Source organism: Pantherophis guttatus, chromosome 1, assembly GCF_059756535.1.
Source record: "Pantherophis guttatus breed Tessera chromosome 1, ASM5975653v1, whole genome shotgun sequence".
Lineage (NCBI taxonomy): Eukaryota > Metazoa > Chordata > Lepidosauria > Squamata > Colubridae > Pantherophis > Pantherophis guttatus.
The window spans coordinates 223971231-223989539 of NC_142063.1; the positions used below are offsets into that span (position 1 = coordinate 223971231).

The 18309-nt window shown below is 37.5% G+C and overlaps 1 protein-coding gene across 13 annotated transcripts in view; it reads right to left on the reverse strand.

Annotated features, from left to right (window-relative positions):
• Positions 1-18309, reverse strand: part of DST (dystonin) — a 336699-nt gene that overhangs the window by 311334 nt on the left and 7056 nt on the right. For all 13 annotated transcript variants that reach the window (XM_060689235.2, XM_087882458.1, XM_087882463.1 and 10 more), the window contains exon 3: positions 4507-4695. In XM_060689235.2, coding sequence (XP_060545218.2) covers positions 4507-4695 — 189 coding nt within the window. The remainder of the gene's footprint in view (positions 1-4506; positions 4696-18309) is intronic.

Consider the following 18309-nt stretch of genomic DNA (forward strand, 5'->3'; position numbering starts at 1 on the left):
AGCAGACTCAAACCCACACTGATAATGAGCCACGACCAAGGACCAGAAGCCAGACCGCAGCTGCATCATTAGCCACTTTAAACCCCTCCAATCCATACATGAAGCAGACTGACACCCACCATGAAGAGCTCGCACGGCCACAAACACGAAGCCAAACAACAACAACGCAGCTCACCAGCTCAAATCCCCCTGCAACTCAGACTAAGCTGAGCACAACCAAGCCCCCACCCAAACAGAACACACCCCCAGCCAATCAGAGCACAACCAACCCCCCATCCAATCAGAGCACAGCCAAGCCCCTAACCAATCAGAACACACCTCCACCCAATCAGAACACAGCCAAGTCCCCACCCAATCAGCTCACACCCCCACTAGCAGTTAAAAGGAAGAGACAGCTGCGATCTCACATTGCTCCTGGAAGCACGAAGCCGAGAACACCAGCCTGAAGATGACGAATGAGACTTCGTCGAAACGTCGCCAAGACACTTCCAATTTTACGTGGGAGAAGACCCGAATAACCAAAGACCTACATACAAACACCTGTGAAAACCTGAGAAAATATATACATATAGATAGATAGATAGATAGATAGATAGATAGATAGATAGATAGATAGATATAGATATAGATATAGATATAGATATAGATATAGATATAGATATAGATTTATTTATTTTTTGAAGCGAGATGAATGCAGAGGATGGCAATGATGGAAGAAATCAGGTCCATGTGGATGAAGCCTTCGTGGATCTTAAAATTCCTAAGCTCCGGGAGTCTGAAATGTTTCCTAGGTGTAAAGGCCTAATATCTCACTCTGCTGTTTGCTAATGAACATATAAATGCCAAGGTTCTGTACCTGACACTTGTAGATGCCAATAGGGGTGATCTTATTTTAATTTTTCAGATTTTCTTTTTTTTTTTTTTTGTTAATTAAATAGAACAAAACAAACTGACAAATGTCATAAATTTTATTCCCTGGAAATCTCCTTGCTCTCTGGAATTTTACTTTAAAAAGAAAAGTAATAGGAAACTGTAGCCAATGCTCTGTTCCTACAGGAAAAGGAGAGCAGAGGAACATGAGGGACAGGAAGTCCTCATCTTAACAACCATTCATTTAGTGACCGTTCGAAGTTAAAATGGCACTGAAAAAAGTGAGTGACAATTTTTCATACTTATGACCTTTGCAACATCCCCACGGTCACATGATCAAAAATCAGACCTTTGGCAACAGGAATGTATTTGTGAAGGTTGGAGTGTCATGGAGTGATCCCCTTTTGCAAACTTCCAACAAGCAAAGTCAATAGGTAAATCACATTCACTTAACAACTGGGTTACCAACTTAACTGCAGTGATTCACATGGCAAGAAAGGTCATAAAATGGGGCAAAACTCACTTAACAATGGACTTCTCCAGAGGGACATTGGAGAAACACCCGGCCAGTTTGCTTTCTAGTAAACTGATATTTTGTGACCGGCCACACTCACGGTGGCTTCAACACAGGGGTGAAACTCACACGCTGAGCCGTGTGATCACAGGGGTGATCACACAGTTCAGCTGGGATCGCCAGAGGCTTTTAAAGGGATCAGCCGAAGAGGTTGCAGAAAAAAAATGCTTTTAAAAGCCTCTGACGATCCCAGCTGAGCCGTGTGATCATCAGAGGCTTTTTTTTTTACTTTTAAAAGCATTTTTTCGGCCAAAAAGTTGTAGAAAAAATGCTTTTAAAAGTAAAAAAAACAGACTTCCGATGGCACTGCCGATGTTGCTGGATGCTCTCTTTTGGAGCGCCAGCGCTGTGATCTTGTAAAGCCACCCTGACAGCGCAAATCAGCTGTCAGGCGGCTGGAAAACCTTTCCCCCGGGAGAAGAGGGAAAGGAGAGCAATCGGATGGGGGTAGAGCTCCCCGAAAGCCCCTGAAATAGCTTTGGGGGCTCGGAGGGTGAGAGCTCCCCAGGAAGTCCGGTGAAACTCCGAGATCCAGGGCGCTTCTGCTTTAAGCAGAAAAAAATGTCGCGACCATTTCTGCAATCTTTATTGAGATCTAAGTTGTTTATCTATGCAGACGGAGTGAAGACAGGAGAACAGACAATCGCAAGTAACAAACCCTTAATTCCATGCTTAAATTGCTACTTTTGGAAGCTGCTTAAAGGAGTGAAGAAAATGGCGCTTGGGCTTAATAGGGTGTGAAAGTGAAAGTTAACTCTTGATAAAACTGTTAACACCCAGCATTGCTCAAGGTAGATGGATTAAAAAAAAATGGCTGGCTTTTTTGAAAAAGATGAAGGCTCACTAGCACAAACATTAGCAAATACACAAATGTTGATTGAGGATCTCTTTAAAGAAATTTTAGAATCATTTACCTCCGGGCTGGACAGAATGGAAGGGTTTTTCAACAAGGATTTTATTCAAGCTCGAAACAAAGTTACAAGTGAAGATACTGTATCAGTATTTCAGTTGCCAAATAAAAGTGAGTTGCTGAATGAAGAGGTGGAAGAAACAATCCAGTTTAATGTGCCTTTGGAAAATGGATTGGATGTTTTTCAAATTAAGAAGGAAAGGCTGAGAGGATTGAAGGAGTGTAACCAGGAAATATTGAGAGATATTTCTCCAGAGGCTTTGATACAGACAACTGGAAAATTGTCAGGAGGTGTTGGGATCTTTAATTTAAGAAGGAGGATTTGAATGGAATTTTACAATTTTTTTACAAAAATGGATTCTCAATCGCAGTTAAAGAGGTGTGCTTAATGAAAGGAATTACTTTGCGAAGAGAAAAAGAAGATGGAGGAATAAGACTGAAGAAGAAGGTCCACAAAAAAGTCAGGAAAAAATCGAGATGGAAAAATTACAATCTTTTTGCCTGGGGAGGATAGTAGTAGTGAAAATGAATGACTAGACCTGTATTTAGGGATATGATTTGCTTTGAAAAGTTATGTTATAGTGTAAATGAATGATTTACTTATATTTAGGGACATGATTTGTTTTGAAAAGTTATATTAATGTTACGTTTGAATTGTTATGGGCTACTGACCAAACTTTCACTTTTGTCCTGAAGTATATTAACACTAAAGATATATTTCAAGGAATGCTTTGCTAAAAAATTTATATAAGCTTATAAAGAATATTTTGTTGAAGAATAAATATAAACTTGTGGGTTATAAGGAAAATATAAGTGGTGCAAGGGTTGAGGGAAGGTCTTTTACAATATTTTTTTATAGATATCAAATAGTGAAGATGTTATTTGATTATAAATTATAAGATTATAGAGAACAAGATGAATAAGTTTATGCAAAGCTATTAAGTAAGGAATGTTCCCAGGAAGAATCAATATGAGTTTATGGGGTAAAAAGTACAAATAAGGTTTTTACAATATAATTTATTTAAGATTGGTTAAAATATTTTGTTAATATGTTAATATATGTAAGGGTTGGAGATGTGATGGTTAATTGTAATTGGGTGCTGATTGTGCAATGTTGGAAGAAAGAAGACTTGCTTATTATTGAAGAACGGACAAGAATGAACTTGGATTGATTATTTTCAAACAATAATTGGTTTAAATAGTTATATTTAGATATGAACAAGGGGAGTTAAAGTGCAAAAGGGAGATAAATCTATAGATAGTTAGCTTCTGGTTTTTTTTTATATGTTTGTTAAATGCTATAGCCTGTATTTGCTCTGGGAAGTCCGGGGAGTGGGGGGGAGGAGGGGGGAGGAGGGAAGGGAAAATATGTGTAAAAATTTTTAAAACCTTTTAATAAAAAAAAAAGTAAAAAAAACAGCCTCTGATGATCGCACAGCTCAGCTGGGCATGGGGGGGGGGCACAGGGATTTCTGCTACCGGTTCTCCGAACCACCCGCTATCGCTACCGGATCGGGCGATCCAGTCCAAACCGGGAGCATTTCACCCCTGCTTCAACATTAAAAGGTTAATCTTGGTAGGGAACCCTGAGACTGTGTTCTTGGAGCAGTACAGCCTTCTATAAGAAGCCTGGTTGCTAAAATGCTAGTTCTGTATCACAATCTTTCCATAGTTGTTTTGGAATCTGCCAAGTTCCTTAACAGTGATCAGCTCCCACGGCTTGCTGCTGAGGAAACAAGCTATAAACAGGCAGTGGGTTTGAGGCAGAGACCTTGATAAACAAGAAGGACAGTACTATGGCAAGGAGGGGATCCAGGGTTGGCATATGAAGGTCAATGCAGTGTGCATCTCAAAATAATGCTGTAGTAGAGAGTTTGTAGGTTCCATTTAGAAGTTACAAAGCAAACTATTGACTTTTAACTGATCTTGTATTGCTTAAACCTGTCATCAAAGTCAGCGTAAATGTCCTCTATAATGTTTGATTTTATAAATTAATGCTTTTCAAACTAGTGCACAACAATTGGTACTATGTCTACCAAAGTCCATGGTGGCTGGAAATTCTACAGCATGAAGACTAGTACATCAGGAAAAACACAGTTGGGAGAAGGCTGCCAGAATTCATTGAACTGAGAGTGTGGAAAACATTACTTACTGGCTTTCGAGTAGGTGTGACTTGAACGGAGTGGTAGAATTCCGGCTGGACCCTGCTACTCTTCTTGATTTTTCTTTTCTTAACTGATGTTTCTTGTTCACTCACTTGACGTGCTTCTACCAGGGGCTGTATTTCTTCAAGGCGAGGAACTACACGCCTTCTAACATGGCGTGGACTTGCTCTAAAACCCTGTTAAAAAGATTACCATTAAATCATATTAGGTCTACTGGTTCTTGTATTCTGTGCAACATGCATATTATATCAAGTATATTATATTACATCTAGTGGTTCTATCTGTAGAATTCAATCTGCTTTGAAATATTAGCAAAATTATTTATTAAATGTTCATGTTAAGTCTCAATCTTTTCTCCTATAAATAAGTAAGAAAATACTGAGATAACTCATTCAAAACCCAAGAATTCAACCAAAATCACTGCAGAATCTTGGTCTCAAGGCCCAAACCTTCCAAACGGTACAGAAGATTTATCATGGTTCTCCATACTGAAAAATGCTAAAAGGGAAATCAGAAGACTATATCCCTTCATCTAATTGGCACTGTAAATAATTCACCATGATGACCAAAGGATAAGAACTGCAGAAGAGGCCTTTTTGAAGAAGCCTATCCTGTCAGAGATTCATTTAAATGGCACCCAGCAGAGAGATTTCAATTTATTACTTCCAAGCTGTGGAATATATTCCCTCATGAACCGAATTTAAACCACATTCACTCTGCCCTTAGAGAAGATCTAGGCTACATCTATTGCATCAAGTATTCAGTGATTAATTTAAAATACTTGGTGCAACTCTACAAGTTAGTGTTAATTTTATATTTGAAGTTGCATTTTCTATCCTGCATTTTAATTATGTTTATAGCTTCAGCACAAAGATGAAATATACTGTGAACCAAATAAATGAACGTATTAAAAAGAGTAGACACAATTCCGTCAAAATTAAAGTCCTTTGAAACTGTATCAGTATCCCTAATGGAGTTATCTCCTCTTTGTATTTTTTTTTTCTGAAGGAACTTTGTTCCAAAATTGTTCACTTGGAAAGACCTTACTTGCAGCCATAACTTTTGCACACACACACACACACACACACACACACACACACACACACCTACCTCCCATCATATCGACTTGGGGCCATCTCATTCCATGTTAATATTTCTATATAGCAGAGATTGAGTTGCTCCAAATGAGATGTGGAATGGGGAGTATTGCCAAGTGGAATTCAAGCTGCTTTAAACTTCTTCTAAGCCTTTCCAATTTAAAAGCATGCAAAGTCACTACTCAAAATAGGAACCTATCAAACTAGATTGCTCTTCAAAAACCTGAAGCTGAATATGCAGCCTGACCATTCTGAGCTGAATAAGATAGTTTGAGCCTTTTTATTTATATAACAAAAACACGTGTGAGTTGAGAAACTCTCCATGTACCTGTTCTTAAAGAAGCACGCCAAACAGGAATTTGACTGGGATATAGCAGATAAATTATGAGAAGTAAACAAACGAACAAGTATGTAGATAAATTCTGAGCAAGTGGTTTAACCTTCACATTTATAGATTAATAATTATCTGCTTTCTTTTTAAAAAATTAATTGATGGGTTTTTTAAAAAAAATAAGTGGCAAAGCATTATGTTTAATACATATGTGCCATAAAGAAAATAATCAGACTATAGTAGAAAAGTTATGTTTGAGTTGCTAAAGATGCAATCTTGCACAATCCAAAATACAAATATTTCTGAAAAAACAGATAAAAGTTTGTACCTGAAACTATCATACCCTGCTGCCTTTAGTTCTTAAGTGATAGAACAATTAGACTGAAAAAAGTGTTCTTAAAAACAGTATCCTTAAAATTATTCATACTCTCACTGTAAAAAAAAAAACCACCTCTTTTATTACAGAACTAGCCTCTATAATCCTGCATTATTATGTTTCCTATTTTCATGCTGGCCACACGATGACAGACGCATCTCTCAGACAACACAAGCTTCCTGGACTGAGATTCAGAGATCAGCACCTCCCCCTTGCGTCAATCACCAGTCAAGACTGGAGTGGGGAAACCTTTAAATCTTTTTAGAACTAGCCTCTAACAGCAATGAGAAATTGGTGCTAGCAAATAACCCTGAGATTAGCTAGTAGCAGCAGCTATTAAGAACTGCTGTGGTAAACCTTCTCACAAACTCTGGAACACTATAAGATGTTTTGAGGATAAAGCATGTGCGGAATATACGTGAAAAGATTGGAAGCATCTCTACCATCTCCAGGGTGGAAATTCTGGAGGGGTCATTTGCATCTAAAACTATTACAATGATAAAAACAAAAATGATTAAGGGCTTTGAAAAGCAAGCAGAATACTATTTATCTTAGCAAAGGATTCTCCAAACACCACTGAATCCAAAATGGTACCACAACATTGCAGTGTTAAAATACACAGAATCATTGATGATCCTTGAACACGCTTGAAGAATAAGTCCACTCAAGCTCTTTTTTTTTTTTTTTAATTTGATTTATATGCCGCCCTTCTCCGGAGACTCAAGGCGGCTTACAATGTGTTAAGCAATAGCCTTCATACTTTTGTATATTTATACAAAGTCAGCTTATTGCCCCCACAAACTGGGTCCTCATTTCACCTACCTTAGAAAGGATGGAAGGCTGAGTCAACCTTGAGCCTTGGAGAGATTCGAACCAGCAGTAAATTGCAGGCAGCTGTGTTAATAACAGGGTGCGTAGACCACTGTACTATCAAGGCTCTTTGTGGCTTAGTTCTGAATAAATCTGCTCAAGCAGGTTATTAAAAATAATTCTTAATTTGCATGGAGACTGGGTTCATATACAATGTTTTTATGACTGTATAAAACGATTTAGCTGCATGGAAGTTCTAGGATAACTATCCAATGTCACCTCCACAAAAACAGCAACAAAGCCAGAAGCAAAACAGGGAGACTGTAGAAATTATATAGATTTACATAAATCTTTTCCAGGCTGGTCTTTTTTAGATGCTATCTCCAGCTTGCACTACCACGTTAGCTGAGGATTATGAGAGTTTTAAACAAAGAAAAGTAGCTATAAGAATGTAAAGTTAAAACAAATTGTTTTGCATAATGAGTGCTGTCCCTGCTGTAAGTGCTGATCTAGCCCTACATTTTGACTAACAGTAATCCTCATAGAATTGTCAGGCTGATATTCTGGTTTATCCGTATGCAGAATAACTGTATGTCAGTAGGCCAGTCATCCATAAAATCATTATTTTAACTTGGAAAGATTGATGGGTTGAAACTCAGCTATGTGTATACAGAAAAATTACCTATATAGAGTTTGCTGCTTCTTTTTTAAACAGCACTTCAACAATAGTATCAGGCTGCTTTTTACATTCAAAACCAATTAAGTTATAGACTTAATTTTAAAAGGGGGGGGGTCAGAAGAATTGCTTCATTTCCTGCAGGGAATTTTCTCTTGCACAATATAAACTGTATTAGACCAATAGCCTTAATTAGTTAAGACGTAAGCATTTCAAGTGAAGAAATGTAACAATTGTACAGCCACTCATTACTGAGGAATTTTCCTACAGGGAAATTTTATACCTGAAAATATTGCCTTTGTATTTGGACGCAAAAGTCATTTGATTCTAATGCATATCCTTTTTCTGTCAGTGTTAAAATTATATTAAGGTATGACATGACTAAAAGAACTATTACATTTGTTTTCTAAGTGCCTCCCCTCTATCTTCCCTCTTAGGTTAATGGAAAATGATTTTAAATGTGAGAGGAGTTTTCCTCAATAAGTATTTTGCAATATGATATGGGAGTTATCAGTTCAAAGCAAAAGGGGAACCCAGTGGGATAGTAAATGCCCATAATTGAGCCTAATGTTGTAGTCCTCAACTTATGACCACAATTGAGCCCAAAATTTCCATTGCTAAGCAAGACGATCTTTCTTGCCATAGTTGTTAAGTAAATCACTGCAGTGATGAACTTAGTAACATGGCTGTTAAGTGAATCTGGCTTCCCCATTGACTTTGCTTCTTTGAAGTTCCCAAAAGCTGATCATATGCAACCATCATAATTACATGCCAGGTGCCAAAGGTCCAAATTTTGATCATGTGACCATTGGGAGATGCTGCAGCTGTCGTAAGTATGAAAAATGGTCATGAGTTCCTTTCAGTGCTGCTGCCGAAACTTTGAATGGTCATTAAACAAAAGGTTGTAAGTCGAGGACTACCTGTATTGTCTTACTGCCAGGTGCCAGTATGTTTGCTTTTTAATTATAAAGGTAGATATTTTCCACCACAACTTATTTTAAGGACACATCATCAAGGCTGCACAAAATAAAATTCAATACTTTATTGACATATAGCCTGACTGGAAATAATGACTCACTACCAAACTGAGACATAGCTGCCTGTCAAAGCAGAAATCCAATCTATGTTACTTCAGATTTTATAAACAAGGGAAGGATTCAGCAACCTGCAACAATCTGCAGCTCTTCAAATCAAATGAATATATTAAAAACACATACAGTTTTAAATGTGATAATCACATATTGATCTTAGCAAGAGTTCACAATTATTAAAGGAGAACCTCTGCGGAGAACTTGCTGAAATAGTATACAGTACCTGCCTGTATATTTTATGTATTTTAAATGGTATTTAAAAAAATCAAGAATTGCCTCTAAATGCCCTTGTGACAAACATCATGCACTGTTTACCGAAGAGCTCTAGGTTATGCAAGGGAGTGTCTTACATTAAATCAACCAATTGATCTGTCCAGCCCCAAGCTGAATACTGTGTCAGAAATGTACCAATTTTCCAGGCAAATGTCTTTCCTCTTATCTGAAATCCTGCCTAAGGCAGAAATTTGGAAATATAGCAAGGTGTGCTCTAAATTATTCCCTTTGTGACAATGTCTTTATTAAGTATTCACGTAGAAAAAGATGAATTAAAAGGCAGTCAAATCCCATTATGCCTGATGCTCCTGTTTTTCATTTCCGTGTCTATATAAATATAAATGAATGAGCTGCTAGCCTAAGAGTCTTATCCCATCTGCTGTGTTTTCCATCTGCCATGTACATTTCTTAAGGAAGAATACCGCATCCTCTCCTTGAACTCTACTTGCTGTCATTTGATTTCTTGATCTCTTCACCACGTTCCAAAAAGGAGCATTTGCCCCCTCTAGTATAAAAGATGCAGATAATCATTCTGTGATTCGCTGTAGCCAATGATGAAAGCCTAGTTTTGTTACTAGATGCATCATCAATGACAGGCATAATGTTATTTTAGTACAGATATTAAAATCTCATTTATGGGTGCAGAAATCGTTTCAGTGTTTTTCGTTTCGGCACCAAAGTATCCATGTATACACAGTGAGGAAGACAGTCTGTTTGACATTATTTAAACCTTCACGAAAGTGAAGGCTGCACGCATGGAGCGCGCACACATATATGCGCACTTCTGCACATGCGCAGATCACCCATGATGATGTCATGGTGGGTGGGCGGAGCCTTCCGCCAGTACCGGTTCTAGAACCAGGAGCAACCACCACTGTTGCAAATCCCAAAGGCACATGCAGAGCAAGATATAGATGTAATCACAATGGAAGAATTATTCTAACATGGGGGGGGGGGTGTTGGAAATACATACCAGAGTCACCCCAAAGGTTCAATCCAAAGCCTAGTAAGACTCACTTCAGATTAATAATTATTACATTTACCTTTGTAGAAACTGTACACTTGAAAACCTGGATTTCACTACTCCTTACAGACACTAAGGAATGCTATGAACACAGAGTTAAATCTTGCCCTCCCGCCTTTTTGTAATTATGATGAAGATGGGAAGACGTTTCTTTGTGTATTTCTTTTCCTTTTTTGCTACATTCTTACTTTTCTTACTTTTCATACTTTTCTATTTTTTTCCTTTTCTGCATCTTCTGTTTCTTTTATCTTTTTTTTAAATTTGTAGTATTTTTACTGTTGAAATACATACATACACACACACCCCTCAATCAAGGCTTTTTGCATGACTAAGATTTGCGTATGCAACACCACCAAATTGCAATTCTCTTTATATCTCCTCATGACCATCCATTTGGGACCCCCTTCTAGAGACAAAAGCAACTATTATCTGACTACTGCATTAATCACCCTTCTCTGCCATTTGACATATGAAACTGCTTCTGCCAATCCAGTAATAGATTACACTAACCAAGACATTTCAAAACAGCCTACAGTAGTTTCAGGAATGAATAAATTTGACCCTCAAAAACACTTAATTAGTGTCTAAAGTGGTGGTACCATGAACTAGTCTAAGTGGGACCCGAGCAAATATTGAAAATTTCCTGGCCTTGTTATTCCATTATACATGTGATAAAGCAGGGCCAGCCTCATGCCATCTTTCCATGGATACCACCTGTTCAAGATGGCTTCCTTGGTACTGTACTTTGAACTAAACAACACTGAGGTTATTTTTATCTTTTTGAATAATTTTATCTATTTTTGATTGGTTTCTTAACTTTTTTGCTAAAACCATATTCCAAGTATCTGAGCTTGCTATATAATGTGTCGCATGGCAGGGACTCATTTCTGTCTGGTTTAATTAAGCTTCTATTATGAATATATACTGTCAGTTTTGCAATTCTTCAGTTTTGGTCTCCCAATCTTATACCATCTGTAAAGTTTCACTTTTCCACAAACATTGTGCGAAATTTGTTCTTGCAGCTACAGAACATGTCATAGTAAATTGTGATAATTTTCACTGATGTTTTCTGGAATTATTTCTAATAAAAATATTTTGGTCTCACTTCAAATTTTATTTTTAATTTTTTTCTGAATTTTTGATTCAGCACTTTTGAGAGGTTTTTTACATGACTACACGAGTGGTAAAATGTTTTTTCTTTGTAGCATTTCCAACATATGATTTATCTATCTATGTAATCATTGACGAAATTATATATATTCTGTAATAGTTCTTACATCAATTTTCTCTCAAAGTCTAACCTGGGGTAAATATAATTTATTTTTTCTGTAGTTCTTTCCATTGTTCAACTATCATTATTAATTTATTATTATACCTATTATTTTCCTGAGATTTTGCATCCATTTTAGCAAGCAATTTTTCATTTGTTCTGTTTCTATGACACATTTGAATAACAATTTCTATGTACATCCTAGAACAGTGATGGCTAACCTTTTTGCCGTCCTGTGCCAAAAGTGAGGGTAGTGAGGGGGGGGAATTGCACATGTGTGTGCCTACACCCATAATTCAATGTGTCCCGTCCCCCCGCATGCGTGCGTGACCCCCCCGCTCTCCCCCCGCTTTTGGCACGCGATAACCTGGTGGGCCCGGTAGGACCATTTTTTGCCCTCCCCAGGCTCCAGAGCTTTTCTAGGAGCCTGGGGAGGGCGAAAACAACCTTCCCCACTCCCCCGGAGGCTCTCCGGAGGCCCGGAAACAGCCTGTTTCCTGACTTCCAGTGGGCCTGGAAGGCCCGAAAATCAGCTGGCCAGTGTGCACATGCGTGCTGGACTGAGATAGGGCAACGCTCGTGTACCCACAGATATGGCTCCGTGTGCCACCTGTGGCACCCGTGCCATAGGTTCGCCATCACGGTCGTAGAAGATTATCTTAGTTCTCTATAAGTGTTACAAATTATGTCACTTTCCTCAATGTCCTTTCATCTTTCTTGACATTACTTTTTAATTCTTTCAGCAATTTTGTTGCTTTTAAATGTCTCCTCCAAATCTGAGTTCTGCACTTTAGCTTTTCTTACTGAGGACTGCAGAAAAATTTGGGAAAGATGGTGTCCCTACTTTCAGCTGGAAGTCAGGACTTGATTCTTGTCCCCTGCACAAATGGACAAATGCCTTTTATTTAGATCCATATCCAATGTTATGTAGCTACAGCAATCTAAAAAATATAAATCTAGTATTTTAAAAATGCGTTTAAAAGTTGTGAAAAGAGGAACAAAACAATTAAGAAATCCTCAAACGTTTATGTATCTTATTCTTCAATAATAATAAATGTAAGAAGCTTTCCATGATCAATTCAAAGTGTGTGTATGCATTTATGCGCCTGCACAGACACACATTTATTGTTATTTGACATTTATCTAGCAAGGCAAGTACAATTTACAAAGAACGAATGACTCATGCTAAATTTTGCATACCGAATGGCTTAGGTATTAGGTCACCTTTCTTGGAACTGAGGGAAAACAGCTTTTTCAATACCATATCCTATTCCATATGTCTGAGATAAAAGCATAATGGAAAATGAAAATGTTTTGAATCATTAGTCTAGCCGTAACAGCACTATTAAATCAGACTGTTTTATCAGATCTCTAAAGCTGTTTCTTGGTTCTTTAGAAAAACAGTCACAGAAAAGCAGCAGTTTCCCCACTGGGGAGGTTGGGGGTATCAAAATAAGCCAGATGATGAACGTGGAATTACAATATAAGCCTTCCCTTTCTGTTCATGCATTGAAGTGACATGTACATTCAAAAAAGGAATTGTTTGCATTGTAATAGCCATCCACCATATTGCCAATTTGGACCACACCTCCTGGCATAACTGTTTGCAAACTAACCTTTTCTTTTCTTCTATTTTTTTCTTAATTATACAAAAGACAACTAAGTAAAACAACTAATTATGTTGGCATTACCTTCTACTTGTTATGGAGACAACTTTTGTTATCATAAAATGTTAAATTGCATCGATTATATGTAGCAGAGGGGAAAAAAGTATTTTCCTCCCTGCCAGTAACAGTGTTTGCAATAGATAAACTGTGAAGTCTCAGAAATTATAGAAATTCTGTTCAAGAACAACAGCAAAGCAGTCTTGTTCTGGTGGTATTTAAAATCTTTTTATAAAATAGGCACATCAGCCAACAGGATAAATGACAGCCAGATTACATTGGGTTAATAAATGAGTATTTCTAAAACCAAAAGAATAATTAGAGTAGGTTTAGTTTACAGAAAATCAACAATCAAGCTATAAAACAATACCCCAATCAAGGTATAACCAACTCAGGCAAACAAACAATAAACAATAGCCTCATCAAGGAACCATCAAAAACACTCCCACCAATACCAACAGGGCAAGCCGCTAGTATAAAACCAGAGACAAACCCCACCGTCTTCTAGCACTGATGATGTTACCTACTTTGGTAATGAAATGTCTGCAAAAAAACTACCAAGCTCAGAGAGCAGTAAGGACCATAAAAATCAGTAGCAATTTTGTTTTAGGACATTTTCTCCTGTTAATTGTATTGCGCTTATATATGCCCATTAAGGAGTTTATTTACTAATAGAATTCTAATAAATACAGGTAGTCCTCAACCTACGACCATAATTGAGCCAAAATTTATATTGCTAAGCAAGGCAGTTGTTAAGCGAGTCTTGCCCCATTTTCTGATCTTTTTTGGCCAAAGTTGTTAAGCAAATCACTACAGTTCTTAAGTGAACCATGTGGTCATTAAGCAAATCTGGCTTTTCCCATTGACTTTGCTTGTCGGAAGCAAGCTGGGAAGGCTAGATGGTGATCACATGACCCCAGGACAGTGCATCTGTCATAAATATGTCCCAGTTGCCAAGTGCCTGAGCTTTGATCATGTGACCATGGGGATGCTGCCACAATCGTGTGAAAAACGGTCATAAGTCACTTTTTTCAGTGCTGCATAACTTTGAACAGTCACTAAATAAATGGTTGTAAGTCGAGGACTACTTGTACGTGTGGGGTAGGCTGTTTTTAAAAGTGCTCCCTAGTGAAATCAAGATCAAATTATTGTTACTGTTTATGCGTTGGAGATCAAGCGTGTTCCAAGATCCACAAGGCTAAAGCTGTACAGGAAGACAGTATTTTTTTTCATGGTCTCCTTGATTTACACTCAGATGTAGTCGGTAATGAAACATCTGCAAGAAAACAACCAACCTCAGAGAGCACCAATGATTCTGTAGTTATAACTGTGATTTTCCAGAGTCCCTTTGGGAAGGAGAACCCCAGTTAAATGTTAGTACTATAAGCAGCTTTATCTGGTTCTATCGATTTTTGAGTTTGATTAAGTCATCTAGAACTGAAAAATAGGCAGAGTACCATACCTATAATAACTGTATATTTATAATTAAATTTTAATTAAAGTTAATTAAAAATAAGTGAGTACAGTATATTGTTCTCCATGCAATTAATAACTCCTTCCGTCTAGCATATTAAAAATTACAATGCAGAGCAAAGCTTGAGTGAACCCTAGGGCTTACACTGAGAGAGGTGATATGCTTTTTAGTGTGCAAAAATATTCTAAGCAATTAAAGTGAAACTATGGTAAGAGCAATTTCAATGTCCTACGTGGCAGCTGGTAACAGTATCTTGCTGACTCTTGTCTGATCTTGAGAAAACCTAACATGGTCAGACTGGATGAGAGGTCACAAGGAAATCCCAGGACTGTAGGCTAGGCTAGGAAATCTCTGAACTCCACAATAATCCACTTCAGTAGTATTGTCAAGAAAACTATATGAATATGTCCACGTAGTCAAGTAGGAATAGGAAGTGTTTATTTTTACCAGTAGTCTACCGAAATATTTATGAACCAAGTGGAAAACAAGGGTATGAATCACTTAAATACAATACATTTCAGTACAGCTTGAAAGAATTCAATTTTATGTTTTTATAGCGAATAACTGAAGTTAATGGAGTACAGCTTTCAAATGGTCTTTAGAATCATCAAAAATTAATTGTATTGAAGATACAACGTATCTCCAATATATACATATGATCCTTGTTTGAGACTGAAATGACGGGCCAAAATGAAATTCTCTATTCTTAACTTATATAACATTTATAACATTTATTAATTTAAACATGTCAATATTCTACTGGTTACCATGAGCACTTCATTTTATACCATTTCACAAAAAGTATTGATAGATATAATCTTTTCCTTCATAGAGGTAGTCCTTGACTTACAACAGGTCACTTAGTGACCATTTGAAGTTACAAAGGACCTCTCAAGGGATGCTTATGACCCAATTTTGAAGTTCCAACTGCCGGTCTTCACTCTCCAGTCATCTTACTGCATTTCAGGTGCTTGTCTTTTGATATTTTTCAAATGATATTGTTGCAGAAAACCAGCATTTATTTCCAGTTTTACACAAAACTGGTCCATAGTGAACAATGAGCTTAAACAATTTAACAGCCGTGGTTGATTTGCTTTACAATTACAGTTGTGGCTGTAAAAGGTCATAAAATTATCACATAGGTCATAAAACTATCACATAGGTCATAAAATTATCACATGTATTTTACTGCTTTACTACCATCACAACTTACAACCATAATGGGCAGGCTCTGTTACAGTCATGAATCAAGGATTACCACCCGTAGACTGTTGTCAAGAGAATAGTTGCCTACACAAGGAAGCACTTTAATAAATCTGTTGAGAGTGCCCTGCACACGTCCTAGATGTCATTCAACAACTTTGGTATTTATAATTCTTCTTGATTAAGCCAAATTTGTAACAGATTAAGGCATAGGGTTTGTCCAGGGGTAAAATGTAAAATTTGTTACTACCGGTTCTGTGGGTGTGGCTTGGTGGTGGTGGGGGTAATGTGACTGGGTGGGCGTGGCCAACTTTTTTTTTAACTTTTCAAAGCATTTTTTCTAATGCTTTGAAAAGCCTCTGCCGATCAGGCAACTCAGCTGGGATCGCCAGAGTGGGTTTTTTAAAAATACCTCTCTGACGATCCCAGCTGAGTTGCTGATCGGCAGAGAGGTATTTTTTAAAAAGCCTCTCTGGTGACCCCAGCTGAGTTGCCGATCAGGCAACTCAGCTGGGATCGTCAGAGACTTTTCAAAGCATTTTTTTACCACCTCTTCAGCCAAGAGATTGCAGAAAAAAATGCTTTGAAAAGCCTCTGATGCTCCCAGCTGTGCTGCGCGATCATCAGGTTTTTTTTTTTACTTTTAAAAGCATTTTTTCGTTGGAAGAGGTGGTAGAAAAAATGCTTTTAAAAGTAAAAAAAAAAGCCTCTGATGATCGTACAGCTCAGCTGGGTATGGGGGGGTTGGGCAGGGATTTTTGCTACCGGTTCTCTGAACCATCCGCCACCATCGCTACCAGATCGGGCGATCCGGTCTGAACCGGGAGCATTTCATCCCTGGGTTTGTCAAATTATAAACTGGTGAAATAAAATAAAACAACCAGTAGAATACTGAAAATATTTCACTATGCACTTCCGTAACATGCATTCCCTGCCAAACTTCAGCAATTATCTTATTAGGCAATTCAAAACAAAATTGTCAGTAGATGCTACAATTAAAAGAATCCTTCAGGGAAAATATTACTGCATGTTCTTGTAGCTCCCATTAGTCAATCAAGACCAAAGTACCACAGTGCATGGCCTAGAACTATGTTTCAACGTTATTTCCCCATTCATAACGCTTTGCTTTTTATCAATATGGTAGAATCGGGAACATAACGCGCAATCAGGAAAGCATTTGGAAGAATCATATGTATAAGAACCTTCTTTATTAATTGAGCACGTTAATTGAATGAATAAGCAAACAGCTTACCATACATCTTGGGGGAAAAAATAAGCTCCCTCAAACATGTATTTCTTAACTATTTAACATTGTCTTAAAAAAGAAGGAGCCAGCTCTGTTTCCTGATTGCTAACCTTGTCCAGACGTTCACAAAAGGAAAGACTGCAGCAAAGAGATAAACACAGAGCCCCAATTGGTGAAGAATCTGTGAATTGTGTCAAAGTTGACAGCTGCTGCAGCGGGATAATTTAGCTTGTTCTCCAGTCATATTTTGTGTCTTATTCCTGTCAACCAATCTGTACAATCTTTTGTTTTCTACATGACCTTTAAGATTTACACAACTCCTGGGGACATCAAAATTGACTATTATAACACACTGACATCAGAAACATCAAACGGTGCTCAGGTTCAGCCTCATGATTTAGAAAATCTCTCTCAGACTTGCTGAACATGCATATTTGTGTGTCATATCAAATAGTCGCTATTGTAGATCTTGCTATTTATTTAATACTCAATATATTCTCTGCTTTCTTTAGTCCAATAAATGCGCAAAGCAACATTCAACAATCAAAAATACAAAATATAAAATATAAATATAATATAAATATAAAAATATATAAAATATAAAAATATAAATTATAAAATTAATACAATCAAAACCAGAATCCAGTTTTTTCCTTAGCACCTTTGCCTTAACTGGGGTTATTTTGCTAGTTCTATCTCAACTGTCCCATTATCAAGATTAGACCACATTCTAACTTGCAGTTAGAAGGTAGTAAGCAGTGTGGATTTGCTTCATTAGAGTACTGATGGTATCTCATTCCAAATATTTGAATGATCTCATCCATTGGTTTCTGGTGGATATTAAACAGCACAGGAGACAAGACTGGACACTTGAGGGACCATCTCTCCCCAGTTTCATCCCTTCAAATTGGCTGGAGAGGCATGTTACAGGTCCCATCTTTTAAGGAATGTTACCTGACAGGGCCTAGAGAAGCAGTAATACAGGCTCTTTGGAACACCATTTCCCTGAAGATTGACATCTACCCTACTAACATTTAGGAAAGTCCTGAAGACTTGACTTTGCCCTCTTACCTGTAATGGATCCAGTAATGGTGGAGTGAAGCCTGCAAAATAGCTGTATTGTTAACTGCACTCTTGCAGATTGTGTGTTTAGGGCTTTAATAATTTTTATTATTTTTCATGCATTTTAGTATGTTTTTTTGTTTTATGGTTGTGTTTATGTCTTGTATTTTAGTAATTTGGGGGGGTTATCTTC